This window comes from Entamoeba dispar, genomic scaffold (genome assembly GCF_000209125.1).
Source record: "Entamoeba dispar SAW760 scf_1105229460151 genomic scaffold, whole genome shotgun sequence".
Classification (NCBI taxonomy): domain Eukaryota; phylum Evosea; order Mastigamoebida; family Endamoebidae; genus Entamoeba; species Entamoeba dispar.
The window spans coordinates 7,172-33,874 of record NW_001854049.1 but is presented as its reverse complement, the minus strand read 5'-3'; the positions used below and the strand labels follow the sequence as shown (position 1 = coordinate 33,874).

The following is a 26,703-nucleotide window of genomic DNA, read 5'->3' as shown; positions in this document are numbered from 1 at the left end:
AAAAGAATCATTTTATTAATAAAAAGAATTTACATTAATAACGGTATAAGAATGAGATGAAGCGGGAATAAATGCACTTTGAATAAGATTTGTTTCAGAATCAAGTATTAATGAATTTGACTCATTAGTACTATTAAAATATTTATTTCTTACCTTAGATAAATGAGAATAAAATCTATTTTTAATAGAATTAGGTGCTCTTCCTGGAATAAATTGACTAATTAGTGTCCAATGATGTCCATATTCATTAATTTTATTAAGAATAAGACTATCTTCTTCTTTTGTCCATTTATCTTTTATTACTCGAGAACATAAATGATTGAAATATCTCTCTTTACATTGCTTTTTTGTTCTTGTTGGTACTTCATCTTTAATTTTATTCCAATCAGCTTCTCCATATTTTTGAATAGCTCCAAGTAATTGTTGGTCTTCAGTTTTTTTCCATGGATGGATTACTTTTGAATGAGTTTTTTGTTGCTTGATGTTTGTATGCTCCATAAGTAATTCGTTAATATCTGAGTTCTTCTTTTATTCTTATAAAGTATAAGAACAGAAAAAATTGTTATCTTGCGTAAAAATATTTAAGTGAATAAAAGTTCCATCAAAGTTTAGCAACAACTCCCTTAATTTTTTCGTTCTTAAAATTCCACAAGAAATGTGTTGTAGTTCAAAAAAATGTGAAGGATATACTCTTTTCAAAACAAAAATTTATTCGGTTACTTGTTTTTTTTTTTAATTTTTCATAAGTCTTGAATGTAACTCTATTCTTTTTTACTTTTTCCTTTCAACATAATTTTCTAACGTTATTTGAGTTAATTTTATTTTTATATATTTATAAAAATTCAATTTTATTCTTATCTCAACGACTTCAGAATCTACACGTGTCCACCTTTATATGGTTATTTGTATGAACAAATCAGATGTTCTTCTTGGAGTTTTTTTTGAACTCTACTCTGTGTTGAAACGTGTACATCAAAATACCCCTTAATAGTTCTATCATCAAGATAAATTAAAAAATAATGAATGAATAAATCTGTGATAATTGACTATAAAACAAAAAAAAAACTAATAAAATAACAAAAAAATTGTCTTTTTGTTATTTATCCCGAGAAAAAGTATAGAGCAACAACCCCAATTAAAATCCATACCCAATACTTTGAAAAGAAACCTTTTTCTTCTTCTGGTGGTGGTCTTTTTTCAGGACGAGTTTTAGGGAATTCAGATGAACGTAATAATGATGCAGATGTTTTTAACGTTGATGAACGACCATTAACATGATAATAAATATTTTCAACAGAATCACCAGACAATGAAAGTTGAATTGAATCGGTCATTTGAGGTGATACACTGTTTGTTGGGATTGATGTGAAAGTGTTATCTACTTTTATATAATACCATAACTCATTACTCTAATTGGTTAAACATAACTAAAATAATAAAAGAATAAAAAACTAACCTTTGTAAATTCTAAATTTTGTTCATTTTCAAATATGCATTGATTATTATTGCATTCAATTGACCCTCTTTTCTTCCATTCAACAGGTTGTTCGCTTGAAATAGAATAATATACATCAGCCTTGAATGCATTAACGATAGAGAAACAAATCAATAATCCAATCATTTACTAATTTATTTTATTCTTTTTCTTAGTTTTTTGATTTTCCATTTTCACTAAAAAAATGTAATATATCCCATTTAATTCAAATAATAAATTAATTAGCATTATTAAGACTAGATCTTTGAGAAAGATGATACGAATGCTCAAGATCTGACTGGTGCAATAAGGACTGTTGAAGAATTGATTCATTTTGTTTAGCTTCTTCTATTTTTTTTTCAAATGCATCAACTCCACTATTAAAATCATTTTCTTCTTTTTCCATTCTAGAATATACTTGAGGAAGTGATTCTGATGGGATAGGGCCATTTGAACAAATTGAAACTTGTCTTTCCCCAATAAGTGATTGTTTGTTTGGGGTAACTGAAGCATTTAAAGATACAAATGATGGCTGTCTTGAATACATAGTTTGGTTGATCCATTGTTGAGTCTCATATCTTCTTTTCCTAAAAACAAGTTAAAAATTGTCTTGTTTGAAGTTATTGAACAAGAGAGATAAATGAAACAAACAAATACTTTCTAAGAATTAAAAGAAGAATAGTGGTAATAACAATAAATCCAGTAATTCCAATATACATTTGATATTGTTTATAATCAAGCTCTTTGACTTTTTCTTTGATATTGTTTATATAATCATTTGATGTGATAGAATCCATTCCAAAGGGTCTGGTTATTAAGATTTTATATCGTAATATTTTGTTAAATATATTTTTTCATTAAATAATAATAAATATACTATAAATATTTAATTTATTTCATTTTTATCAATAAATAAATCTTAAACAAGTCAAAAAATAAGAAAAAACAATTTTTCTCTTTTTAAACCCAAATGAACACTTCCAATACTTTATGCTTTCTTTTAATATTCTTTCTATATTTTGTTTGTCATTAATCCTTTCTACATGCTTTTTTATTTATACTATAGATTTGTGGGGCAATGGTGGCATTGTTAGGATTAACTAGGTATAACACAGGATATAATTTATCACCAGCAGTACACCATCCTTTATCTATTGGAATTCTAATGATATTAATTGGTATTTCAATGTGTTTAGCATCAGTTTCAACAATTATTTCATTAGCAAAGAAGAATACAATTGCAGGAATAATATCATTATCATTATTTGTTTTAGTTTCCATAATGTTAACGGTTCAAGCTATTATGTGTGGTATTGATTACACAGTATTAAAAGTAGATAAAATAGAAGAATATGATCTTCAAGTAATTGAAGAACAATTCAATTGTTGTGGATGGAAAAGTATAAGACAAAATTGTATTTCTGACATCGGATTATTGATGAAACAAAATTGTTTTGAAACAGTTGGAAAGAATGTGATATCAATGTTTGGTATAGACACATTTATTTCAGTTTTATTCCTAGTGTTTACTTTCTTCTTAATTTTTGTTTCTTATCAATCTCTAAAAACAAAACCTCAGAAAGCACATGTTAATTGAGTTTATCATAATCTTTGTTATTTCTTTTAATTCAAAATGAACTCAAAAATTTTTAATTATTTATGTATTATTCAATTTATATCCAGTTTCCTTGTTGTTTAAGTCAAATTCAATTTAACAGCTTAATTAAAAATTTAACAAATGAAGAATTCAAAAAAATGAGTCGTTTTATTGGATATGACTCATGTGGAATTCCATTAAAGAGTTATGAGATACCATCTGCTGTAGAATATTGTATTGTGAGAAGAATGAGAAAAGAATTTTTTGAGAGACACAACCTTTCACAAAATGATAATAAATGTAATGAATATGGAAAATATGATATTGTTAATAAAAATATCCATTATAATTGGAGTCATGATGAATGTATTGGGTTTATTGAAGGGCCAAAAGAAGTTGGTATTGATATAGTTAATTTAAAAAGATTTGGGTTTAATAACACTTTTACTAAAATTCCTTTTACTAGAATTTTAGATTCAATGTCTTCATTCTTAAATGAAGCTGAAAAAGAAAAACTTGATTCTACAATTAAGTTAAATGATAAAATTGAATTATTTGGGATTATATGGAGTTCTAAAGAGGCATTAGTTAAATTATTAGGAATTGGATTAGGAGATATTATTACTTCATTTTCTATAAATTTAAATCATCATCTTCCTTGTATTAACCCAAATACAAATTCAATACCATTAACAAGTTTCAATTCAGTCGTTAATTACAAATCACTTCCACTTTATTTGTACTGTTTTAAATTAGATTCTTTCATATGTTCATTTGCAACCTATGATAAGTTAAATTATATACCATTAAATTTTACAAATTATTATTCATAATTAAAATTAGTATAAAATGAATCTAAACAAAAGGGATAAATTCTTTTTTTATTAATTCAATTTAAATGATCAATTAATGCTTTACTACTATCATCATTGGTTTCTGTTTTATCATAAATTTCAGAAAAATTGATATCTTGGTAATCGTTTTTTTTTCGGATATTATGACAGTTACAACAACATGTCAAATCAAATGAAATAGGGAACTTTTTATGTCCTACTGTCATATGTTTTGGTGGATTTAATAATTCATAAATAAATTTCAAAATGAAAGGGAACGAATTTATTAAGGTAATTATTGCAACTCTCCACCAAAATCCAAGGCTGAATACAAATGATGGTTCAAAAGTTGGTCTTAAAACAATAATAGAAATAAGATACATTAATACAGATGATGCTTCTGAAGCAAAAATAATCCAATTCCATCGTCTAATAGTAAATCCAATATTTAATAATTCTATCAAAATTAATACTGTAAATGAGATAGATACTATATGAACAAAGTTTGAGTCAAATAATACCATTGTTAACATCATAATAACTGATCCTTGTAATATACTAATAAACATCCATGCTGAAAATGTTTTAAATGATAAATTTTGACCCTTTTGCATTTCAAGATATAATACTGGGAATTGCATAATATCTTTTAATGAAATTCGTTCATCTAATACTAATGAAAATACCGGAGCCATAGTATAAAAAGTAGAATACCCAACAAGTAAAATACCAGTAAATAAAGTAATTGGTGTAAAATAAAATACCATTGAAAATACTGCTTGCATAATAGAAATAATCATTCCTCTATGCATAATAAATAATGCTAAATCACTTGTTCTAATATATGAATTTCTTCCATGCCACAATAATAATTTTAACATATGACTAAATTGTTTAATACTAAAATCTGCTGCCATTGATGCTTGTTTACCTTCTTTACCTTCAATTCCTAATCCAACATCAGCTTCTTGAATCATACTTACATCATTTCCTCCATCTCCAATAGCACATGTTGTGAGTCCTGATGATTTTACTAATCTAACAATATCTGCTTTTTGTGATGGTAAACATCTACAACAAACAACAGCTTGTGCTTTTAATGCAAATTGGATGAATTCTTTACTCATTTCTTTTAACATTAAAGACAAAGTATTTCCATCAACAATTAATGCCTTTGTTCCAATTGATCCTTCATTATTAAAAATTAAACGTGTTGCTTCATCAATACTACTAGCAAAAAATTGTACAATTTCTTGGTCAATATCAACTAATTTAGTAGATTTAGCAATACAAGTGGCAGTCTCAACTTTATCACCAGTAAGCATCCATACTCTAACATTTGCTTGTTTCAACATTTCAAGTGTTTTTTGAACGTCTTCTTGTAATTCATCTTCTACACCAGTAATACACATTGCATTTAATCCATGTTCAATACTTTCTTGTACCTTTAACACTTCCTCTTCTCTTCCAATCATCAGTGTATTAGCATGATCATATCGTTCATTAAATTCTTGATATTCTTCTTGACTCATTTTCCTTGAACCAAATACTAATGTTCTCAATCCTTCACGTGCCAAATTATTACACTCCTCACTTAACCATTCATTGTCTTTAATAATTTTTGCCATAACATTATCAGCACCTTTCATTAATAAATAAATTTCATTATCTTTATTATTACGTACAATAATTCCCATTCTTTTTGTACTTGAACTAAATGGAAAAACATTTAATATCTCATATTCAATACTTCCAATCATAGGCATGTTTAATACAATTTTCTTAAAGGTTCGTTCTTCTAAAACAACTCCTACACTTTCTGCAAATTTTACAAGTGCAACTTCATCTGGACTACTTGCCTGATAATATTTTTCACCATTTTCATTAAATGATGGAGTAACATTATGACAAAGAGCCATTGCTTGAACACATCTCATAATAAACTTTGGATTTTTCTTCTTTTTAAATAAAACTTTTTCACCATTATTTTGAAGACATTCTCTAATATCATCTTTAATATCATCAAAGTTTGTTGAACGAATAGTTTCACTTTGCATACATAATACTTGGAAAGTCATTTCATTTTTAGTTAATGTTCCTGTTTTATCAGATAATACAAAATCAACTCTACCTAGTTCTTCTGGTAATGTAGAATTTCTAACTTCAGCACCAGCAATATCCTTATCTTTATTAATAAAAAATGCGTATACCATTTTAGCTATATCTAAGTTAACTCTCATTGAGATAGGAATAATAGATGAAAATAAAATCATAAATCTTGTTAATGATACTAAGATAAACCAATTAGGGTGTTGTATTAAATCTGGTATGATCATTAATATTGACAATCCCATTAAACTACAAAACAAGATCTTACTAAGAAAATTAACTTCATCTTCTGTTTTTCCTCGTTTAACATTTCCATTTTGTTTTCTATTTCTTGCTAATCTAGTATCATTTCCTGTATAAATAACTAATGCACACATCTCATCACTTGCAACAATAGTATTAGCCCATGCAGTATTTTCAACATTTAATGAATATAATTTAGGATCTTCATTAATTTTAATTGTTCCTTGAAAAGAATAAACATCAGCATGAGGTGCTTCCACATTAAGTTCAAATTGACAATTACAAATTGTTTGAATATCCATTTTTTGTGTTTCTCCAATAGCACGTCGTAACTTCCAATCAGTTTCACCGTCTAGTTGATCAGTTCTAATGAAAATTGATCCACTTTCTTCTGTTGATCTTAAAATTAAACAATCTGCTGGTACTCTTTCATCTTTCTTTAATTTAAGAATATTTCCAACAACAATATCTTTTGACTGAACTTCTTTAGGTTCACCTCCAATTAATTGAGTAAATGGTTGGGAATTAGTTTGCTAATAAATGAGATGAAATGATAAAAATTATTAACACAACTATAAAGTATTTATTAAACAAAAACAAACTTTATCTCTTATTCTAATACGGATATCATCATATGCATCTTTTGCCATTGCAAGAATTACTACAAAAGCTAATGGCATTGTATAAGTAAAACGATATCCAACTTGAAGAATTGGAACAAATTGAGACAATGCAGTTATAAGGAAATAAAGGTTATAGAAATATTTGAATTGATTAAATAGACATTTAGGAATATAGTTCAAATAAGTATATCTATTATTTTCAACTTTATTAGAGCAGAATTTTTTATTTTGTTTAGTAATAGGAATAATAATTGTTCGAGGCTGTTCAGGTTTTTTTCTTAAAAATAGTTTTTTTTGCAAAAAATCCCATGCTTTCTCCATAATAAAATGTTAAATATAATTTTTCAGTTTATATTTTTTGCTATTATTATTTTTCTATTCCTCATTCCTTTTTTATATCAAAAACTCTGAGTTATTAATTTATTTTTTGTATTTAATAACGTTTTTTTATTAAAATTATGTTATGTTATTCTAAAAAAAAATATGAACGAGTCAAACTTAACAAAATTTTAAGAGATGTTAAATAAGCTAATTATAACCTCAACTAGAAGTATATCCTTAAATGCTTAGCTATCAACTAATGTTTTTATTTTAAAAAAAGCGATCTTTTGTTTTTGGTTTTTAAAAAAGGTACAACTTTTTATGGACGTTAGATTTTCACTTTGCTTTGAAATGAGTAAAGTCATACTATTTTTGCTGGGGACAAACTACTATAACGAAGAAGGATAAATATAGGTTGACATTTTTGAATGATAGCACGTCATCAAAAATATCATTATATTTGTATAGAGTTGGTGGTTTACAGAGGAGTGAAACAAGAAAGATAGGAGTTTGAAAGAAAATAATCAGAAAAGGCATTGTTTCATAAGAATAAGCACAAACAATTAAAATAAACTAAACGTAAATAATATATTATCATTTACTTTCGTTTCAATATATGTTAGGACTATCTGAAAATGAAAGAGAAATGACTAGATCAAATCTTATAAATTTTATCAACTAAACAAAATGAAAGTCATCAACCAGATGAATACGATCCACTTTAGAAGAGAAACTCACAAAAAAACTTCAGAATATAAGTGTTGCTATTCATTCAAAGAAAACCGAGATTATCAGAGTGAGCAAGAGAGTCTCTTTTTGGCTCTTCTTTCTCAAGAATTTACTATTAAATTAATTTGTCCGAATAAAAGATGTGTTGTTACTCTTCCTTTCTTAAGAATTTTAGAAATCCAAAGAGGACTAGATGATTGTGTTGCAGTTAATGACTGGGTTAATAATAGAATTAATGAAAGATTAAAAGAAGAATTATCACAAGGAGTTTCTCGAAAAACTGCACAAAGAAGATCAGAAAATTACAAAATCACTGAAACCCTCCATTTAATAATGGATCTTCTATCTGAATTTGGATATTTTTTCCAAACAAGAACAACTACTGGAAAAAAAGGAATATGTAAAATTGATATCGCTTATAAAGTATATAATAAAAACAAGTTAATGTTTGATCAAGAATCTATTTCTCGTATAGGATCTTCAATTAATAAAAAAATAATTTCTCTTCCATCAGAAAATGGTATAATTACAATAAAAAAAGGTTCTTTAGACTTACTTCAAATTATATCTTTGTAATTTAACAATTTAAAAAATTTTATTTAACTTTTTTATAATAAAGTGAATTATAAAATGAATAAAAGGTATTGAAATTTAGTGTTGTATATATAAAACATATAAACTAAGTATTAAATCAAAATCTCTTAAGCATCAACAACTTCCAATTGGATAATCACAACAAAAATCAATAACATTGATTATTCTTATTTTTTTTGACATTAAAACATATATTTGATCTCCCCAAATAGTTTCCCCATGAATTTCTAATAATACAGTACTCAGTTCCATTTTGAACACCATAGCCAACAACAACACCATGACTAATTTGTGTTGATAAATATTCATTAGTTTCATACTACCATTCTTACATAATTGAAATTTAACTCCAGAAACATCAATAGTAGCAGTAACCAACTTCAACAACAACATATGTTAAGTGTTTTTTTTTTCACTTCATATTATAACAAGTTTTTGTCCAGTAATCTTAAAACTGCTTTCTTCTTATCAAGCACAAATTTCTTCAGAAACTATATATGGATAAACCTTTTTGTATAACTTCATTTAATTTAACATATCTAAAACTAAAAAGAAGAGATCTATCTTTATTTCCTTTGCTTCTAACAGAAACAGAACAATCAACAAGTTGTTATTAGAAAGATCAGAATCATCAACAATAATTTTCTTTGATATAGCAACTAATAGTATTCCTTCAATATCAGTAATAGAAACAAAACTATAACATAATCTAAATGATGCTTAATCTCTAATATTTTAAATTCTTCCTTGAGTTCTCCAATCAAATGATTCTGGTGTATCTCTCCATAATCATTAATAATCTCTTCATACTGTTTATCAATGATAAATGGCTTTAACATAGAACAATATTCAGTGTCATCATAGTAACAAATAGTCAGTCAATTGATAATTACAATGAATTATTCTTATTGAAGTTAGCAATAAATCAAACAGTATTATTGAAAAATAACTCTTCTTTGAGAGACTCAGTAACAGTAAAGTGTTTATTATTATTTGCAACTCAAGTAATTGAAATTTATAGCATATGCTACAAACACGAATAAAAGAATTGGAACATTGACTGGATATATTTCAGTTTTCAGAGTTTAAATATTTTCTCATATAAACAGAGAAAATTAGAGTCATGTGGAGTTTAAAATTTGGTCGAAATACATACAAATACATTACTCAATACATTTAGTTTTTTTTCCAATCATTTGGGATATCCTTTATTATTCTTAACTTTTTTGGCATTTGTTTTTAAAACAAACGAAATAATTTTTTGTTGACTTTTCTTTTGTTTTGAGTATAATAAAACTAAACCATTAATACCTCTGAAATTTATTACTTTAAATACTTGCTGAATTCTAAATAAGAAACTTCATAGAATATTAAATCTTGATTATTCAAGCTAAGTTACTTTAGTTTTTTATGTACTAACAAATGGCTTTCGTCTATCTCATTAGATGACGTGGAAACTTAAAATAGATTGTCTAAGAATAGAGTTAAAGTCTTTTTAAAAATATTTTTTAATCACCCCCAAAACTAGAAGCAAAGATGCTTGCATATTGTATAACAAACTGTTATAAAGATTTAATAAAAGTCAGTGAAATTTGTTTTCATCAACAAATGTTAATAAGAGAGACATAAATTAAAAGTATTCTTTACATAAAAACAAATAATGATTCTTATTGTAAAATTCATTATAATAACAACTAATATCATAATAATTAAATTAATTATTATTTTAATTATTTCACTTATTACTTCATTCATTTCATTATCATCTTATTTTAACAATAAGTCCAATAGAAACAAACAGTATCATAATAAAAGAATAAATATATTAATAAAATACAAAGAAGATATAAATATATTGAAATAAAAAATAAAGGAATGTGAAAATCAAAGAATGATGAAGCAATAAAAGAGAATCCAAATGGAATAATTAAACAAATGAAGAAAACATTTGTTAAGAAGACTAATTTAATGAAAGAGTTTAATTAAATGATTGAAAACATGATATAATGAAATGTATTTGAATTTATAACAAATGAACTAAATGAAAGAAATTTAAATGGATATAAAGAAAAGAAATGTGGAGAATGTATAAGAAGTATAAAATGATATATTTAATAATATGAAATTATCAATAATCATATAGATTTCATTAAATATAAAAAACAAATATATTTATTTAATTAGTAAAGATGTAAGAATAAGTAACTGTTGCAGGAAGTGTTAATTCTAAAATATTTCATATTGATATATTAAAATATTGTAAACGTTGTTGTATCACTATTCCTTCTATTATTCATATCTCGTTATGATTTAATGAAGAAAAATTAAATACTAAAACATGAATGTGTGTGTAAACAATATACAAACATCTATAATTACAAATTTCATTGAATTTAAATTAATAGATGTCAATGTTTATCTTAACTGTATTAATAATGATGAAATTGTCATAACTTACAATAAATATTTATTGGCTATTGGTCATTCTTTCAACACTAGATTAATGGATATTAAAAATATGAAAGATAAAAATGATGTATTAATGATGTTGATATATATCAAAACAGAAATATAAAATTAAATTATATTTACAAACTAAATACAATGAATTATATGACAAATTAATAAAATAGAGAAATGATATGTAGAAATAATACCTGTAATCTTATCAATAAATTGATACATAAAGAAACAGTAAGAATATTGAACCCACTAAAATTACAATTAGATTTTAATATTATAAACAGTTTTTATAAAAAATCAAAAAGTTAAGTTTTAGAGAAATAATTCTGATAATATATTAAAAAGGATTTAATTAAATAAATTATAATAATTTCATAATAAATATCCAAAAATTATTATTTATGTTTATTAATAAATATTTTAGTATTACATCAAAAACTTTTTTGATATAAAAAAAACAAAAATATATATATATTTAAAATTGTGTTATTTTTAAGACTCAAAGTTGTTCAATAAAACGTGAATTTTTTATTTTTATTCTTCAACTTACTCAATGTTACACAACAAGAAAAAATCCTCTCTGAAAGAGTTATTAAAAAGAAGAAATACAGAGTCTATCTATAGCGTTGATGTTTCATTTTGTTTGTTTTTAATTTGGTAATTAGTTAAGATTATTATTGATTAAAGCAGATGAAAATGGTCATATCAATCATGAAATATACTTATTTTTTAATCTAAAAAAATTAACTCTTCAACACCTTCAGCTTCAAGATGTTTATGGCATAGAACCATTAAAATTGCAATATCTCGATGTTAGTAATAATGTTATAACTTCTGTTGAAGCTTTAAATAATATGACAACATTAACCTATTTAAACCTTGAAAATAACCAACTTGAAAAAGTTCCAATAATTACTCAATTAAATAATTTAAATATTTCTGACAATCCTCTACTAAATGATAAACTTAATTTTATTCACCTTCGTCAAATGACATCTCTAACATCATTAACAATAAATCCATCAACAGTTAAACAGAGAGTGTCTTTACAAGAACTTAGCTCTTGGTTAGATGAAATTATAGAATTTGAAAATTCAAAAAAGAAAGGTTCTCAAAGACTTAAACTCTTAAAAGCACAAAGAAACTATCTTAATAAAGTTTTATCATTCACTAATCCAACTACGAGATATTGTGATGTTTATACAAAGCTGTTATTGGTATTTTTACCTTATATCAAAGAATTTAACTCAACTCTAATAACTATGAATACAAAAGTAGAATTAAATCAATCTATATTAGATACTTTCCAATTCAGAAATGAAATTAATTTAATTAGTCAATTAGAAACAAGAATACAAGGGAATTCTAAAAATATTAAATTAGGTATTTCTTCTCAACTTTCTTATTCAAGACTTGAACGAATCTTTCATACTATTAAAGATCCGAGACAAATAGATTTTTCATTAATTAATCCAGGTTCTATTGCATTAACTACGAAAAATGGAAAATTGTTTGTAGGATGTATTCATTCAGAAAAACTTATAGAATATGAAACAGTATTTGATTCACTCACACTAGGTCTCAATTGGGGAAAAACTTTAAATACAAGTTCAAAAATATTGGTTGGTTCATTAGATGGAATGGTTTCATTATTTGACACAAACACTAAATACTCACTAAAAACAATTGATAATTTACAAAGAGTTTCATCTTTATCAATCAATTGTGATAGTTCTAAATTCATTTCTTCAGGATATGAAAATAATATCTTTGTATTTAATTTTGAAACAATGCAACTCCATAGAGTTCTTGGAGGATTTCATAATGACATAATTAATGTTGCTAGCTTTAGTAAAAAGAATCCTTCTATTCTCTCTGCTTGTTCGTATGATAGAATAGTCACTTGTTGGGACCTTAGAACACCCTGTCGTTCTCCTATTTTACAATTCACTGGACAAACACCACTAACAACAACAATGTATTCAGATGATGACAGTTCAATAGTTATTGGTGGTGAAGATGGTTATGTTGTTGATATTGATACAAGAACAGTTAACCCAAAGTCAATGAAGTCTGAAAGGTCTTGGCAATCAAAAAACGCTACAAGAGCCATATACTCTAATAGCAACAATTCAATACTCTCAATTGATAGTAGTGATGTTGTTCATGTAAATGACAGATTTACTGGAAAAAAAGTAACAGATCTTATCTTTGACTGGGACTCATTGAATGAACCACTTAATGGGAAGCTTCTGTCTATTAAGAGAGATCCTTTTAATGATGAAGAGTATTATTTTATTCGGTTAAATAAACAACAAGAAGAAAAAAATTATTCTTTATTGAAAACAATAGTTATCTAATTAAAGCAAATAATTTAATTATTACGATTTTCTATTTTTCAAAAATATAACATAAATCTTAATAAAAATTTAACTTTTTATTCAATAAGATTATCTTCTTTTCTTATAAATTATTATTACTTCCTACCAACCAGTAAATTTCAGAGTTTCTTTTTTATTTACCTTAGTTAATAGAAATTATTTAAATTAAATGATTAAGCCAATCAAAAAAAATCAATTCATGATAAATTTACTTTTTATTATTTTTTTTCGGTTTCTTTTCGTTCTTATCTTTTTTCATTCCTGAAACAAATTTCTCTTCCTCTTTCTTTTCTTTATTTCTTTCAGCCCGTTTTTCTTTTTTGATTTTTGATTTCTCAATCTTCTTTTGTTCTTTAGCTTTTTTCTCTTCATCAATTCGTTTTTGTTTTTTAACAGAACTTCCCTCATAAATTTTCTTTGAAGTTTCACTAGCATGTGCCTGAATTTCTTTTCGTTCTTTTTGTTGTTGTGCGATAATTTTACTAAAGAAATCATCTTTTGATACTGTTTCATCAACAAAATCATCAATATCTTTTAGTCCTGTTTCATCTTTCATTTCTGCAATTTTTAATTTATGTTGATGCTCAGCAATAGCATTAAACAATTGTACAACACCTTTCATAGCAATTTTTTTGAGCTCTCTTTCATGTTTATCAATTATAACACATGCACTATTATGTTCTTTTTCGAGAAACATTTTTCTTAATTTTTGTTTTTCTTTCAACTCTTTTTCTTCCATTTTTTCTTGTTTTGTTTTTCCTGGTTTTTTGATAAGCTTTTCATTACCTACGATATTATCAAGGATTTGATCTAATCCACCTTCCTTTTCTGTCATCTTTCAATCGTTTTTTTTTAGATGATTCAATAAAACTATCCTTTACTAGTTTTTTTATAATTAAAAACTAGGTTTTATAATATTTGTTTATAAAAAGTTATATAAAACATATATTAATTGACAAAAAAATGAAACAATAAAAAGACAAAATAACTTTTTTAATACTATCACATGTTTAGTGCTTCTGACACTCCTCAACAAGACCATAACGCTCAACAAGATAAATGGAAATCACAACCGGTTGATAGCCTTTCTTTACCAGTAGCAAACACTATCCGTGTAATGAGAAAGTCAGTCTCAATGCCTAATGGATCTGCAGTACGTATTTCTAAAGATGCTCAAGAATATATGACTGAATTAGCAACGGAATTTTTATCATTTATAGCCTCTGAGTTTGTTATTTTTTTTAAAATAAATAATATTGTTAATAAAGCAATAGGGCTGCTGATGTACCAAAAGGATCGGTGAAGTCTAAACACACTCTTACAGGAGCGGACGTTATAGATGCATTAGATAGACTAGGATTTGAAGATTATTGTCCTTCACTTCAAAAACACTTAAACCACTTTCGTCAGGTTTGTTTCTAATTATTATTTTTTATTATAGTCTGTAAATATTTATTCTGCAAGGTGAATGCACAAGATGATGGGTATGAACCTAGAAAAGAGTTTTATGAAAGTCATATTTCGATGAATGATGAATTTCCACCTCAACCTCCATGTTAAATTAATTCAAAAATGGCTTTACATTTCACAATGATTTTGTGTATGATACAATCTGATCTTCTGTTTTTTTTTAATTAATTAATAATTATATTTTAATAATATGGATAAAAAATAAAATAGAGAACTTAAAATTTAGATATTTAAAAAATCTTAATTTTATGTCTTCTCAATATCTATTAGCTGATGAAAATACAGTACAAAAATATCATATCAAACAATTAATTTATAAAGATTCTACAACACAAATATATCAAGCTGTTCAAATTATCAATCCAATCAAAAGAATTGCAAGATTAATTGCATTAAAAATAATAAAAATTAATCCAAATGAAATACAAAAAAATAAAAGAATGGAAGTATATTGTAAACTTATGGAAACTGTAGAAAATTCACATGTAATAAAATATTATTCATCATTTTATACAAACAAAGTTTGAAGAAGTATTTAACTTTAATGTTAATTAATTTATAATTAAAAATTTATAATATAGAATGGTCATTTAGAATATTGGATTTCAATGGAATACTGTAATTTCTTTTCATTAGACAAATATTGGCAAGGTAATCAAATACAACAAGAAGATCAAAAAAAATTTTTTATTTCTGATATTGCTGTTGGTTTAGATTATATTTATCGAAGACTTAATCATCAACACTTATATCTATGCCCTTCAAATATTTTAATATCAAGAGACCCTGCTTCTATTTTTCCAAAAGTAAAATTATCAAATTTTGGATTATGTGATCAAATAGAAAATTCAGTAATACCAGAAATAGAGTTATACGATATTAATTATGCTGCTCCTGAATATTTTAATTATTACACTCATTCTAAATCAGATGTGTGGTCATTTGGTATATTAATTTTTAAATTATTAACTGGATTTTGTCCATTTGAATTAATTCAAATGGACCCATTCACTGCAATTCATGTACAAGCTAGTGTTAACTTCAGTTTATATATTAGTGATAGTGATGCTATTGATTTATTATCTAAAATGCTTAAATATGATCCTGATGAAAGAATATCTATTCAAGAAGTACTTAGTCATCCTTATATAGTAAAGTGTATGAACCATAAGTATGGAACCCAAGGAAAAAGAGAAAATTATAGAGCACTTCGTCCATTAGATCACGGTCAATACGGTCAAGTATTTTTAGCAGAGAATTCTGATCATACACAATTTGCTATTAAAGAGATTTCAAAAAAAATAGAGTCATTACAAAGAGAAGCAACATGTATGAGATTATGTAAACATCCTAATTTAGTAGAATACAAAGACTATTTTGAATGGAACCATTCAATGATTGAACAATTAAGAGGTGGTAGAGATATTGAAGGAAAGTATGTTTATTTAGTTATGGAATATTGTGATGCGGGTAATCTTGAAATTTATATGAAAAATAAACCAACTCCTTTAAGTAATAATGAAATTCTTTATTTTCTTGGAGAAATATGTAATGGTTTATGGTATCTTCATTTTACTAAAAGACTAATTCATAGAGACCTTAAACCAGCTAATTTATTATTACAATCAACATTAGGTCCTTTACCAAGAGTAAAAATAGCTGATTATGGATTTTCTAGAGGAATTAATGACTTAATGGCAACTATGGTTGGAACTCCAATTTATGAAGCACCAGAAATTATTAAACAAAAACCGTATACAGCAAAATCTGATTTGTATAGTCTTGGTGTCATTTTATATCAAATGGCAACAAAAGAATATCCGTTTACTGATAATTTTGAAGTGTTTCAAAATTCAATGATGAATGAATTACCTGTAGAATTTAGAGAAGATATAGTTATTGATGAACAACTAAAAGATCTGATTCTTCACCTAATTACTCACCACGAATATCAGCGTCTGTCGTGGAGTGAATTTTTTGCTCATCCGTATGTACAACGTGCTTGTGAAGTATCTTCACATCAACCAAGAATGGAAGAAGTAAGTAATTTCCAAGAATTTTAAAGTATTTTATTTCTTATAAAAAAATAAAAAAAAAAAATCAATGAATTTTGGAAAATAAAGAATCCAAATAATTAAAAAAACCCTTAAAACTCAAAATGACAAGATTCAATGGAACCTCCTAAAAAAAGCATTAATTTTCAACGTAAACCACTAACAGAAGCAAAAAGATTATCCATGTCATTTGAGGCAGAACAAGAATGTGCATTAATATGTTTATTGATATATGAAGGATTTAATATGCAATTTAGTGTTCCAAGAAAGTCATCAGAAATATGCCAATTTTTAGATCTAGTAAGAATTTATGGGAAAAATATAAATATTGATATGAAAGAAGAAATTAAGAGGATTGTTGCTAAAAATTTAAAGGGGGTTAATCCTGAAAGTAAACATCATGTAAAGTATGAAAGAAGAAATACTATGGCTGCTACTATTAATTTCCTCTTAGAACTATTACAAAAAATGGGATGTGAGTACAAAGAAAAAGGTACTAAAGGATCAAATATTACACTAAAGATGAAAAAAATTAAACATCTTAAATATCGGTCTGTTAATTGGGATAGTGAAAAAATAGCTACTATTGGAGATATAGTCAATAGAAGAATTAAACAATTTTTTAGAGGAAAAAAAAGAGAGACTCTTGTTGATCTTCCTTGTTCAATGATTCAAGTAAATGATTTGGTGGATGGATATTATAACGAAAGATCTGCTTTTAAATGGGTTAATCCTGCTTCAAGAAGTATCCAACAAGAGCCTGATGGTGATGATGAGACATTAGAAGACTATCATGTCCCATTAGCTGAAGAAGGTGTATTACCGAAAATAGTAACTGGTGAAATTGTCGTTCAAAAATATACAGAGAACTCAAAATCTTCCGATAGTAAACAATTAAAAGAAGATCTAGAGACTAATACATTTAAAATTAAAAATGAAATGGATCACTTCAAAAATGGTTTAATGAAAGAATCACAATCAAAAGATTTAAAGTCATCAGAAGGAGATATTATTTCAAAAAGACTTCACGCAAGTTGCATGTTAAATTCTAATGAAGGATTTTTTATTGGGGATACTTTCAGATACTAGACAAATTATTGTGTTTGTTATTACGTCTATTTGTTTTTTTTTCAACACCTTTGTTATAATAATCTGAAGATAATACTTTTATGAATCATTTTATGTTGAATATCTTTTTGCAAATAATAATTATGAAATAATAACAGAGAATTTTTCAGTTAAAATTATGTTTTTATTCTGTTATTATTTCGTTAATTTGTTAATTATTTATGTGTATTAGCTTGAAACTTAAATAAGCCTAAATGTATATTCAAACAATGGTGATGTACACAAAGAAATACAATTCAAGTTATGTACAATCTAATAATATTACTTTGTTTCAGAGAAGTCTGTTTTATACATCTGTTTATTTTAAAGAATTTATTCGTATAAAGAAAGGTTGTGTTATTAAATAATATTAAAAACATTTATAGTGGTAAGTTACAAGTAAACTATGTTATTTTGGTAATGGTTGACTTTGGTAAATGTTGTATAAATATTTGTTCATATTTTAATGAAGTGAGTTATTAAAATTTGTTTATCTGCAATCATTTTCAAAGACTTAGATATATTCAAATACATTAACTTTAATACAGAGTCATAAAGAACAAGAAGAGAATATTGTATCAATATAGTATCTAATTTATTATCAAAAGTATTTATGGTATTATTATATTAAGTTTTTAGAAGAATAAATATTTATATTGTTCACCATTTAGGTGGCAGTGTTGTTGATTCAAGAATAGTAGGTAAGTGATATTATTTTTCTCAAGTAATTTTTTAAAGAAATTATTGAATCAAATAAAACAATTTCTCATCTATTCTATTTTCTAAAAATGTGTTGCTGGTTCTTTAGAAGAACTTGATAATTTATAAATAAAAATAGTTATTCATTGTTGGCATGAATTGATTAATGTTTGTTTAATTTAATGTATTCAATTAATGAGAAGTTTCGTTAAAGCAATATTTCTGAATTGCTTTAGCAACTCCACTATTTTCACATCTATCTGTTACTAATCTACCTTCTTTTACTCTATCCTCTGCTTGACCCATAACTACAGGATATCCTGCAACATCAAGCATTGGAATATCGTTCATAGCATCTCCAATAGCCATGAGATTTTTTAAGTTAATATTAAGTATTTGAGCTAGTGTTTTGACAGCATGTCCTTTTGTTGCATCATTCCTAGTGATTTCGATGAATGTGGATTGTGATTCTGTAACAACAATACCATCAATGTCAGTGAATAATTGCATCCATTTTATCTTTTCATCTTTAGAATGAGCAATTGATAATATTTTAGTTACTTTATTTAGATGAAAAACATTCTCTCCTATTTCTTGTGCTTTGATACCAATTTTCTTTTCATAAGATTCAGTTAGGTCTATTTTTCTTTCTACAAAATATTCATCTCTGATATAGAATTGTGCATAGATATTGTTTTCTTTAATAATTTTATTGATTTTTTCCAGTTGTTCTTTATTAATTTCACTCTCAAAGATTGTTTCATTCCCATGACATATCATTGCACCATTGTAACAAATTAAGTATTCATTTTGTATTCCAGCTTGTTCTGCAACTTTTATCGCACTATTTCTCATTCTTCCTGTTGAAATACAAACATGAATTCCTTTCTTAAGTGCTTTTTGAATAGTATTAATATTATCTTGTGGAATATAAAAATGTTCAGAATTTGATGTGTCCATCAATGTTCCATCAATGTCAATACAAACTAATTGTGCCATTTGATTTTTATAGTTCTATTTTCTTAAAAAGAGATAGTTTTGATAAAGAGTAATCTCAAATAATAACAATATCATCTTGTCTAATTTAAAATGTAAAATATCAAAAGTTTTATCCATTTTAGTAAAGAAAATGGTGTAATGATTTTAAAGAGGTTGTGATAATTTAAAAGAAAAGAGAACATAATAAAAGTAAAACTCATATTAGAAATTTATTTTGATAATATCAAATAACAAATAAAAAAGAAAATAGTGTTATTATAAAAAACAGAAAAAAAAAAGTTCAAAACAGAAAATTCTTTAAAAGAACTAAAAAATAATTATCAGAACAACATAAATAATGAGTCGTCCACAACGAGATAGTGTATTTTACTCTGAAGAAGAACAAGGGAATGAAGTTAAAAGAATATTACGAGTTATTGATACAGAATCAGAGATTATGAATGCTGCATTAAATAATAAAGATTTAAATAAAGCAATTGGATGTTGTGATACAATAGGGAAAGAATTAAGAACTATTTCACTTGCACCAAAGAATTATTATCATCTTTATCTTGCTGCACAAAATGCATTTACACCATTATTCATGTTTTTAAAAGATGAATATGAAGGATCATTACTTGCATTATATGAACAAGTCCAATATATTTATTATGCTGTTCCAAGATTATATTTAATGTGTTGTGTAGGAGCAGCAGCTGTTAAAAGAAAAGCAGCAGCTGTCAATGCATTAATGAAAGATTTAGTTGAAATGTGTCGAGCAGTTCAACACCCAACAAAAGGATTATTTGTAAGAAGTTATTTAATGGATATGTTAAAAGATAAACTTCCAGATGGAAATACTACAGGAGAAGGAAATGGATGTTTAATGGATTCAGTTGATTTCTTATTAGTTAATTTTATTGAAATGAATAAATTAACAGTTAGACTTCAAGCAGGTGTTAGAGATAAAGAAAAGAAAGTTGATGAAGAAAGACAACTTCTTCAATTAGTATCAAGAAATATTCAATTTTTAAGTAATTTAGAAGGAATGACATATGATATTTATAGAAGTTCTATTATGCCAAGAGTGATGGATCAAATTATTTCATGTGGTGATCTTCATGCACAAGAATTTTTAATGGATGTAGTTATATCTGCATTTCCACCTCATTATCATGTTGGTACATTAGAAGAATTATTAAGATGTTTCCCATCTCTTCATAAACAACTTGATACAAGACCATTATTATTAAATTTAATGAAAGTCCTTGTAAATTTCATTAAAAATGAAGAAACTACTCTTGATCCATTAACACAACGAATTAATATATTCCAAATCTTTAGTACAATGTTAGTTAATATTTGTAAAAAGAGAAGTGTTATTGCAGCAGATTTTCTTGCTATTATGGCACAATTTGAAGAACTTCAAATGGCATGGTATAAAGATGATTATACTCGTTGTTATAAACAAACTGCAACAATTTATGAAATGGTTTCTAATTATTTACCAGAATCAGGATTAGATCAATATGCAATTACTCATTTAATGAGATTATTACAATTATCATTAACATCATTTGGAGTTAAAGAAATGTTAAATATTTATGGATTTAGAAATTCTATTTCATTACTTCCATATTCAAAAAGAAAAATACTTGCTAGTGATATTGTTACTCGATGTGTTACATTAAATGAGCACATTGAAACTAAAGAATATGCTAGTAATATATTAGAAGTTATTATTGATTTAATTAGTAAAGTTCAAGATCAACCAGATGATATAAAAGAAGAAGAAATTGGAATTGATGTAGAAAATGCATGTAGGTTACTTCCATTAATTGGAGGAGATGCAGAAATGTTTGAAAGTATATTAACATTATTTAAAGATAAAATGACAGGAGATGCTATTAGAATTAAATATCTTGCAGCACCATTAATTTTTGTTGCACTTAGAAGAAGAAAAGAAGAATCATTAGTAAAATTTATCTTTTCATTTGTGTTAGCCATTTCAAAAATGGTAGCTAAACTTGAACATTATGTTTTAGCATTTAAACTTTCATTATATTGTGGTATAGGAGCATGTGAAGCTGGAGTAGAAAAATATATGTATTTCTTTAAAAATGCATTTGAATTATATGAAAATATTCCAGAAACTAAAATTCAACAAGAATGTATTATTATGGCAATTGGAATATTAACTACACTCAAATTAACAAAAGACGATTTTATTGTTATTAGGGATATGATTATGAAAACAATTAAATATCTTATTAAAACACCAATGAGATGTGAAATGATGTGCAAAATTGCTAGTTTAGATATTAAAAATAATAGTAATGTAGAAGATAAAGATCATTGTATTGATACTCTTAATAAAGCAAGAAATGAAATAGAAAGAATTATTGATGAAGAAGAAAAAAAGAAACTGTTAATCATGTTTATCAATCATTACATTTATTTCTTCCCATTACTTGATCAAATCACACCTGACAAAATTACTCAAATAATTAATGAAATAAATGAAAATAAAGAATATTTGGATGAGGCTCAAATAACTATTTTCACTAATGTAATGAATAGTATTACTATTTCTGCTCAAGAAAATACTAAGTTTGCAGGCATTCAAATTTAACATGAATTGAAAGAAAAAAATGATTTTTAAATTTTTTATTTTTTGGTATTTCAAAAATAAAAAAGGAAAACTTAAAAAAATATTATGAACCAACAAAAACAGGTCATTGAAATTGATTCTGACAATGAGTCTGTTGGTAGTTGCCATCATGACAACGAAGATTCTGAAGTTGAGATTGTAGGGGTTCAACAACTTAACCCACAAGAAGAAATTGAAAGGCAAGTAAGGATGAACGAACAAATGCAAAATACAATTCCTATTAGGACAGTAGGTGATTTAAGTCCTCAATTCATAATACCTAATATCAATTATAACGATGGATTTGATACAGAAATTAGTGAAGAATCATTCGATGAAGACTCAGATGATTTTCCTGAACATAACTTCAATAGAATAACCTATCACCTTTCTCCATTTGGTGAGTTCTATACTCATGAACAACAAAGAAACTCATTTTATAATTTTATTGGTAGGTTATATCCAGAACATTCACACAATATCAAATCACGTCAAGTTAATGAAATTCCTGATTGGATGAAATCACCAAAGAAAGAAGCTAAACCTCAAGAAAAAAAGGAGAAAGAAGTTAGTGAAGAAGTTGGACTAAAATGTGGAATATGCTGGGATACAAGCAGTGATGTTGTGTCTACTGCTTGTGGACATGTTTTCTGTAGAAATTGTATGTGTGAATTATTCAAAAATAAAGAAAAAGTACAATGCCCATTTTGTAGAACTCAACTTACTAAGAAAGATGTTCATAGGCTCTTTTTCAATCCTTAATTTAAAAAAGTGTTACATTTTAATTCTAATGAATTCTCTTATTAATTAGATAATTACTAAACGACATTCAATTAAAATGCTGGTTTACTAAGTTCTATTAAAGGACTTGAAGCTTCATGTTTTCTTTCAAAGAATTCATGATTTAAACATTGTTCTGATGTAAATCTCTTTTCTGGATCAACACATAACATATTATTTAATAAGTCAATCAACTCTATTGAACTTGATTCGAGTTTCTTTCTTTTTATAATCTTTCCTTCAGATATAGCACGAGCTAGTTCAGATGGATTTAATGAACGATCAAATGGAAAATTATTACAAATCATATTATACAAGACTATTCCACAACTGTATATGTCTGCTTTTGGTCCATTATATGGTTGTCGTTTATAAAATTCTGGTGGAGCATATAATGTTGTTCCACAAATTGTCCCAGCTATAAAATCATCTCCAACAACTCTTCCAAGACCAAAGTCTGTTACACGAATTTCATAATTTTTTCCTGTCCACATAATATTTTCTAACTTTAAATCTCTATGAATAATGTTTTTAGAATGAAGATATTTTAAAGCTTCAAGTATTTGTTTAGTAATTAAACGACAAACATCTTCTGAGAATGCAGTAGAATCAACTTCTTCTTTTAAGTTAAGATATTTTTCTTCAAGAGCATTATATTCATCTACTTTATTTTTATTTACACAATCTGCCATCTTTTCTTTTAAAATATCAAATTCTTGTTTATGAATTTCTCTTTCATGTTCATTAGCTAATCTAACACCTCTTAATAAATTTCCACCATTAATAAATTCCATAATGATATATACATAGTCTCTAGTTTCTAAAACTTCTCCTAATTTGATAATAGATGGATGATTTACTTGTCTTAAAACCTCACATTCATTGCGAATCATTTTATCTTCTCCTTTAGCTCTTGCTTTTGAGATATTAATTTTTTTCATTGCCCATAAAGTTCCATCACTAATTCTTTTTACTTTTCTAACAACACCAAATCCTCCTACTCCCAAAAAGTCTAATATTTCATATCGATTTTGTGGTCCACCTAAAGTAGATTCCTTTTTTTCAAATTCCATGTCTACAAACATATAACTAATACATTTCTTCTTTTGAAGGTTTGGATCTAGTAAAGTAATTTCGTCATAACATGTTAATGGAACTTGTTCTAATTTATCAATTCGATTATGATTCACCCACGTCCCATTACTAGAAACATCAGTAATAAAGAAAATTGCTTCATTTCCAATCATTCTTTTTTCAATTATACAATGTTTTGAACTTATATTTGGTTCATGAATATTACATTCCTTATTTGCTCTTCCAATTGGTTCTATCCATTTTTGTAATGGAATGTCTTTGTGTCCTGGTGTCATACATTTAAGAATTCCCCAATGGTCCATTTAAATTGAGTTTTTAGATATAATCTCAAAATATTGATTATATAACTCCCTTATAATACTTTTAAATAATAAAATAATATATATTTTCAGTTCTTCTTATTAATCTTACTCAAAATGCTTCTCTTTTTATTTATTATTGCGGTATCTTGCCAATTTTGTAATAATGAAAATAATTGCAATTCACAAAAAATAATCCAATTAAAAAGTCTTTATCACTCTCTACAACAATTACAAAGTAAATTCAATGACTTAGAGGATCAAGAAATAAAAGTAATTGAGATATACACTTCTAAGAAGAGCCAATTAGAAACAAACTTCAGAGAAACGGTTGAACAGGACAATATAACACAAAAAATAAATCAATTACGAATTGATTTTAGAAGTAAAATAGTTGAGATTAAACGAAAGAGTAATGAAATAAAAGAAGAAATAGGACAAATAAATCTTGAGATTGAAAAATTAAAAAGTGAAATCTATAGGAAAAAAAGAACTATTTAATTTAAGTCTTTTTGTAATGTTATCATTAGAACAAATAATTCAAAAAGAAAAAGAAATTAAAGGAAAAAGATTCAACTCTGATTTGGTTAGATTTAATGTGTTTAAAGATACAATGGAAAGGTGGTTAGAATTTCATCAACAACAAAAAAAAGAAATAATGAATATAAAATATTATTGGTATTTTGTAGTAAAAAATAGTAGTTGGATTAGTGAACTCAACCCTTGTGCTTTAGACTATGAAGTGTTAGAATATCTTACTGATATTAGTATTTCTAATATTCATTCTAAAATTGTTCCACATACGATTTTGCCTGAAGAACAAACACTATTAGTTGGATATACATTATCATTCGAATTTAAACAAAATCCTTATATGAATAAAACATTTTTAACAAAAGAAATAATGTATAACATCAATGAGACTAATTATCCAACATGCACTATTGCTAAGTTTGTTATTTTAAAAAACAAATAATAAAGAAATATATTTACCTTAAATAGTTGTGGAACAGAAATGACAGACTTGTATTATGATAAACTTAAAAACAATAAATCATTTTTTGATTTCTTTGAAATTTTTGATGATGATGTAATGGAAGAGATTGCATTAATTGACATGAAAATTTGTAAGAGAATAGTAAAAGAAACTCTTACATTTTCATATCAATATTTCGAAAGATTAAATGAAGAGAGTATATCAGAAGAAGATGATTATGGTGAAGAAGACGATTATTATGATGACTACTATGATGATGAATAATTATTCATTTGTTATTTCCTTTTCTGTTTTAAAGAAAGAAGAAAAAAAAAGAAAAAAAAAATAAATAAAAAGAGAATAAAAGAATAATAAAAGAATAATATAAAATTATAATTAAAAGTTTAAAAAAGAACTTTTTAATTTAAAAGGTTTTAGTTATCATGGAAAGTACAGAAGAACCTAAAGAAAGTATTTTTACTCAAACGCAATCAAAAATAGAACAAAAGTATCAAATTTTTATGGACAAAATTACACCGTTTACTAAAACTCGATGGCTATTATTTATAATTTGTTTAGTTTGGTTTATGTTTCGGATGACTCATTATCATAAATATTATATTTATGCATACACTTCAGGGATTTATATTTTATTCCAATTTATTGCATTTTTAACTCCAATTAATGTGGATACAACTGGAGAACCATTATTACCTGATGTGAGTGGAGTAGAATATAGACCATTTATGAGAAGATTATCAGAAAAGAAATTTTGGTTTGTTTAATTAAAAAGAAAAAACAGTTAAATCTTTTTGACAATAAAATTAAATAAAAAAACTTATTTTTTTAAGGGTAAGAAGCTTTGGAGCCATCTTTGGTTCATTATTAATGTCATTTACTAAAATAGATATTCCAGTATTTTGGCCAATTCTTTTAGTTTATTTCATTGTCTTATTTGTAGTTACAATGCATTCACAAATTCGTCACATGATTCAACATCATTATATTCCATTTGATGTTGGAAAGAAGACGTACAATAATTAAAAAAGTATTTTTAAGGTTTAATTAACATATAATTTTTAATTGTTAAAATAAAAATGAATCAATATACAACACCTCCATTATCTCTTCTATAAATAAGAACTGGAGAACAACCAGAATTTAATAACACTTTTTTCATTTGAAATGAATATTTACTTGGATTTGAGCACATTCTTTGAGTGCAATT

The 26,703-nt window shown here is 25.8% G+C and overlaps 19 protein-coding genes across 19 annotated transcripts in view, besides 33 other annotated features; 11 read left to right on the top strand and 8 right to left on the bottom strand.

The window, feature by feature from the left end:
* Nucleotides 1-41: part of a sequence feature (AT_rich) that runs on past the window's edge.
* EDI_252670 (trichome differentiation protein GL1, putative) lies at nt 16-498 on the bottom strand (the record flags this gene model as incomplete). Its single annotated transcript, XM_001736863.1, has 1 exon — nt 16-498. The coding sequence occupies one exon, from the start codon at nt 496-498 to the stop codon at nt 16-18; it is 483 nt and encodes a 160-aa protein (XP_001736915.1).
* Nucleotides 499-812: 314 nt separating this feature from the next.
* Nucleotides 813-853: a sequence feature (AT_rich).
* Nucleotides 854-1,100: 247 nt separating this feature from the next.
* EDI_252660 (uncharacterized protein) lies at nt 1,101-1,621 on the bottom strand (the record flags this gene model as incomplete). The annotated part of the gene is made up of 2 exons (XM_001736862.1): nt 1,101-1,409; nt 1,457-1,621. The coding sequence occupies 2 exons, from the start codon at nt 1,619-1,621 to the stop codon at nt 1,101-1,103; spliced, it is 474 nt and encodes a 157-aa protein (XP_001736914.1).
* Nucleotides 1,622-1,712: 91 nt separating this feature from the next.
* Nucleotides 1,713-2,271, bottom strand: EDI_252650 (uncharacterized protein; the record flags this gene model as incomplete). The annotated part of the gene is made up of 2 exons (XM_001736861.1): nt 1,713-2,061; nt 2,126-2,271. 2 exons carry the CDS (start codon nt 2,269-2,271, stop codon nt 1,713-1,715), a joined length of 495 nt encoding a protein of 164 aa, XP_001736913.1.
* Nucleotides 2,272-2,304: 33 nt separating this feature from the next.
* Nucleotides 2,305-2,392: a sequence feature (AT_rich).
* A 160-nt stretch (nt 2,393-2,552) lies between these two features.
* Nucleotides 2,553-3,071, top strand: EDI_252640 (uncharacterized protein; the record flags this gene model as incomplete). The annotated part of the gene is made up of 1 exon (XM_001736860.1): nt 2,553-3,071. One exon carries the CDS (start codon nt 2,553-2,555, stop codon nt 3,069-3,071), a length of 519 nt encoding a protein of 172 aa, XP_001736912.1.
* A 44-nt stretch (nt 3,072-3,115) lies between these two features.
* Nucleotides 3,116-3,153: a sequence feature (AT_rich).
* EDI_252630 (uncharacterized protein) lies at nt 3,134-3,904 on the top strand (the record flags this gene model as incomplete). Its single annotated transcript, XM_001736859.1, has 1 exon — nt 3,134-3,904. The coding sequence occupies one exon, from the start codon at nt 3,134-3,136 to the stop codon at nt 3,902-3,904; it is 771 nt and encodes a 256-aa protein (XP_001736911.1).
* Nucleotides 3,877-3,922: a sequence feature (AT_rich).
* A 38-nt stretch (nt 3,923-3,960) lies between these two features.
* Nucleotides 3,961-7,200, bottom strand: EDI_252620 (cation-transporting ATPase, putative; the record flags this gene model as incomplete). The annotated part of the gene is made up of 2 exons (XM_001736858.1): nt 3,961-6,789; nt 6,859-7,200. 2 exons carry the CDS (start codon nt 7,198-7,200, stop codon nt 3,961-3,963), a joined length of 3,171 nt encoding a protein of 1,056 aa, XP_001736910.1.
* Nucleotides 7,199-7,254: a sequence feature (AT_rich).
* Nucleotides 7,255-7,291: 37 nt separating this feature from the next.
* Nucleotides 7,292-7,364: a sequence feature (AT_rich).
* A 523-nt stretch (nt 7,365-7,887) lies between these two features.
* Nucleotides 7,888-8,505, top strand: EDI_252610 (uncharacterized protein; the record flags this gene model as incomplete). Its single annotated transcript, XM_001736857.1, has 1 exon — nt 7,888-8,505. One exon carries the CDS (start codon nt 7,888-7,890, stop codon nt 8,503-8,505), a length of 618 nt encoding a protein of 205 aa, XP_001736909.1.
* Nucleotides 8,503-8,569: a sequence feature (AT_rich).
* A 1,446-nt stretch (nt 8,570-10,015) lies between these two features.
* Nucleotides 10,016-10,036: a sequence feature (AT_rich).
* Nucleotides 10,037-10,096: 60 nt separating this feature from the next.
* Nucleotides 10,097-10,460: a repeat region.
* Nucleotides 10,340-11,333: a repeat region.
* Nucleotides 11,334-11,469: a sequence feature (AT_rich).
* A 371-nt stretch (nt 11,470-11,840) lies between these two features.
* EDI_252600 (uncharacterized protein) lies at nt 11,841-13,346 on the top strand (the record flags this gene model as incomplete). Its single annotated transcript, XM_001736856.1, has 1 exon — nt 11,841-13,346. One exon carries the CDS (start codon nt 11,841-11,843, stop codon nt 13,344-13,346), a length of 1,506 nt encoding a protein of 501 aa, XP_001736908.1.
* Nucleotides 11,905-11,925: a sequence feature (AT_rich).
* A 7-nt stretch (nt 13,347-13,353) lies between the features above and the next one.
* Nucleotides 13,354-13,465: a sequence feature (AT_rich).
* Nucleotides 13,466-13,574: 109 nt separating this feature from the next.
* Nucleotides 13,575-13,758: a microsatellite.
* EDI_252590 (uncharacterized protein) lies at nt 13,576-14,202 on the bottom strand (the record flags this gene model as incomplete). Its single annotated transcript, XM_001736855.1, has 1 exon — nt 13,576-14,202. One exon carries the CDS (start codon nt 14,200-14,202, stop codon nt 13,576-13,578), a length of 627 nt encoding a protein of 208 aa, XP_001736907.1.
* Nucleotides 14,064-14,136: a microsatellite.
* A 49-nt stretch (nt 14,203-14,251) lies between the features above and the next one.
* Nucleotides 14,252-14,321: a sequence feature (AT_rich).
* Nucleotides 14,322-14,373: 52 nt separating this feature from the next.
* On the top strand, nt 14,374-14,927 carry EDI_252580 (nuclear transcription factor Y subunit B-2, putative; the record flags this gene model as incomplete). Its single annotated transcript, XM_001736854.1, has 3 exons — nt 14,374-14,594; nt 14,642-14,777; nt 14,832-14,927. 3 exons carry the CDS (start codon nt 14,374-14,376, stop codon nt 14,925-14,927), a joined length of 453 nt encoding a protein of 150 aa, XP_001736906.1.
* Nucleotides 14,600-14,634: a sequence feature (AT_rich).
* Nucleotides 14,787-14,807: a sequence feature (AT_rich).
* Nucleotides 14,928-14,990: 63 nt separating the features above from the next.
* Nucleotides 14,991-15,087: a sequence feature (AT_rich).
* EDI_252570 (uncharacterized protein) lies at nt 15,086-16,900 on the top strand (the record flags this gene model as incomplete). Its single annotated transcript, XM_001736853.1, has 2 exons — nt 15,086-15,358; nt 15,419-16,900. 2 exons carry the CDS (start codon nt 15,086-15,088, stop codon nt 16,898-16,900), a joined length of 1,755 nt encoding a protein of 584 aa, XP_001736905.1.
* Nucleotides 15,229-15,250: a sequence feature (AT_rich).
* Nucleotides 15,370-15,417: a sequence feature (AT_rich).
* Nucleotides 15,784-15,806: a sequence feature (AT_rich).
* Nucleotides 16,893-16,938: a sequence feature (AT_rich).
* Nucleotides 16,939-17,008: 70 nt separating this feature from the next.
* Nucleotides 17,009-17,980, top strand: EDI_252560 (uncharacterized protein; the record flags this gene model as incomplete). Its single annotated transcript, XM_001736852.1, has 1 exon — nt 17,009-17,980. The coding sequence occupies one exon, from the start codon at nt 17,009-17,011 to the stop codon at nt 17,978-17,980; it is 972 nt and encodes a 323-aa protein (XP_001736904.1).
* Nucleotides 17,981-18,355: 375 nt separating this feature from the next.
* Nucleotides 18,356-18,383: a sequence feature (AT_rich).
* A 506-nt stretch (nt 18,384-18,889) lies between these two features.
* Nucleotides 18,890-19,696, bottom strand: EDI_252550 (uncharacterized protein; the record flags this gene model as incomplete). Its single annotated transcript, XM_001736851.1, has 1 exon — nt 18,890-19,696. The coding sequence occupies one exon, from the start codon at nt 19,694-19,696 to the stop codon at nt 18,890-18,892; it is 807 nt and encodes a 268-aa protein (XP_001736903.1).
* A 337-nt stretch (nt 19,697-20,033) lies between these two features.
* Nucleotides 20,034-22,307, top strand: EDI_252540 (vacuolar sorting protein, putative; the record flags this gene model as incomplete). Its single annotated transcript, XM_001736850.1, has 1 exon — nt 20,034-22,307. The coding sequence occupies one exon, from the start codon at nt 20,034-20,036 to the stop codon at nt 22,305-22,307; it is 2,274 nt and encodes a 757-aa protein (XP_001736902.1).
* A 13-nt stretch (nt 22,308-22,320) lies between these two features.
* Nucleotides 22,321-22,351: a sequence feature (AT_rich).
* A 40-nt stretch (nt 22,352-22,391) lies between these two features.
* EDI_252530 (uncharacterized protein) lies at nt 22,392-23,087 on the top strand (the record flags this gene model as incomplete). Its single annotated transcript, XM_001736849.1, has 1 exon — nt 22,392-23,087. The coding sequence occupies one exon, from the start codon at nt 22,392-22,394 to the stop codon at nt 23,085-23,087; it is 696 nt and encodes a 231-aa protein (XP_001736901.1).
* Nucleotides 23,088-23,158: 71 nt separating this feature from the next.
* EDI_252520 (uncharacterized protein) lies at nt 23,159-24,502 on the bottom strand (the record flags this gene model as incomplete). Its single annotated transcript, XM_001736848.1, has 1 exon — nt 23,159-24,502. One exon carries the CDS (start codon nt 24,500-24,502, stop codon nt 23,159-23,161), a length of 1,344 nt encoding a protein of 447 aa, XP_001736900.1.
* A 50-nt stretch (nt 24,503-24,552) lies between these two features.
* Nucleotides 24,553-24,589: a sequence feature (AT_rich).
* Nucleotides 24,590-24,616: 27 nt separating this feature from the next.
* EDI_252510 (uncharacterized protein) lies at nt 24,617-25,760 on the top strand (the record flags this gene model as incomplete). The annotated part of the gene is made up of 3 exons (XM_001736847.1): nt 24,617-24,911; nt 25,054-25,450; nt 25,502-25,760. 3 exons carry the CDS (start codon nt 24,617-24,619, stop codon nt 25,758-25,760), a joined length of 951 nt encoding a protein of 316 aa, XP_001736899.1.
* Nucleotides 25,456-25,491: a sequence feature (AT_rich).
* Nucleotides 25,701-25,756: a microsatellite.
* Nucleotides 25,761-25,790: 30 nt separating the features above from the next.
* Nucleotides 25,791-25,855: a microsatellite.
* Nucleotides 25,856-25,905: a sequence feature (AT_rich).
* A 13-nt stretch (nt 25,906-25,918) lies between these two features.
* EDI_252500 (protein RER1, putative) lies at nt 25,919-26,519 on the top strand (the record flags this gene model as incomplete). Its single annotated transcript, XM_001736846.1, has 2 exons — nt 25,919-26,250; nt 26,327-26,519. 2 exons carry the CDS (start codon nt 25,919-25,921, stop codon nt 26,517-26,519), a joined length of 525 nt encoding a protein of 174 aa, XP_001736898.1.
* Nucleotides 26,293-26,325: a sequence feature (AT_rich).
* Nucleotides 26,511-26,574: a sequence feature (AT_rich).
* A 3-nt stretch (nt 26,575-26,577) lies between these two features.
* The window catches only part of EDI_252390 (uncharacterized protein), a gene marked incomplete at both ends in the record, with an annotated part of 990 nt that continues 864 nt past the window's right edge, over nt 26,578-26,703 (bottom strand). The window contains one exon of the mRNA XM_001733304.1: nt 26,578-26,703. This exon is cut by the window's right edge and continues 864 nt beyond it. Coding sequence (XP_001733356.1) covers nt 26,578-26,703 — 126 coding nt within the window.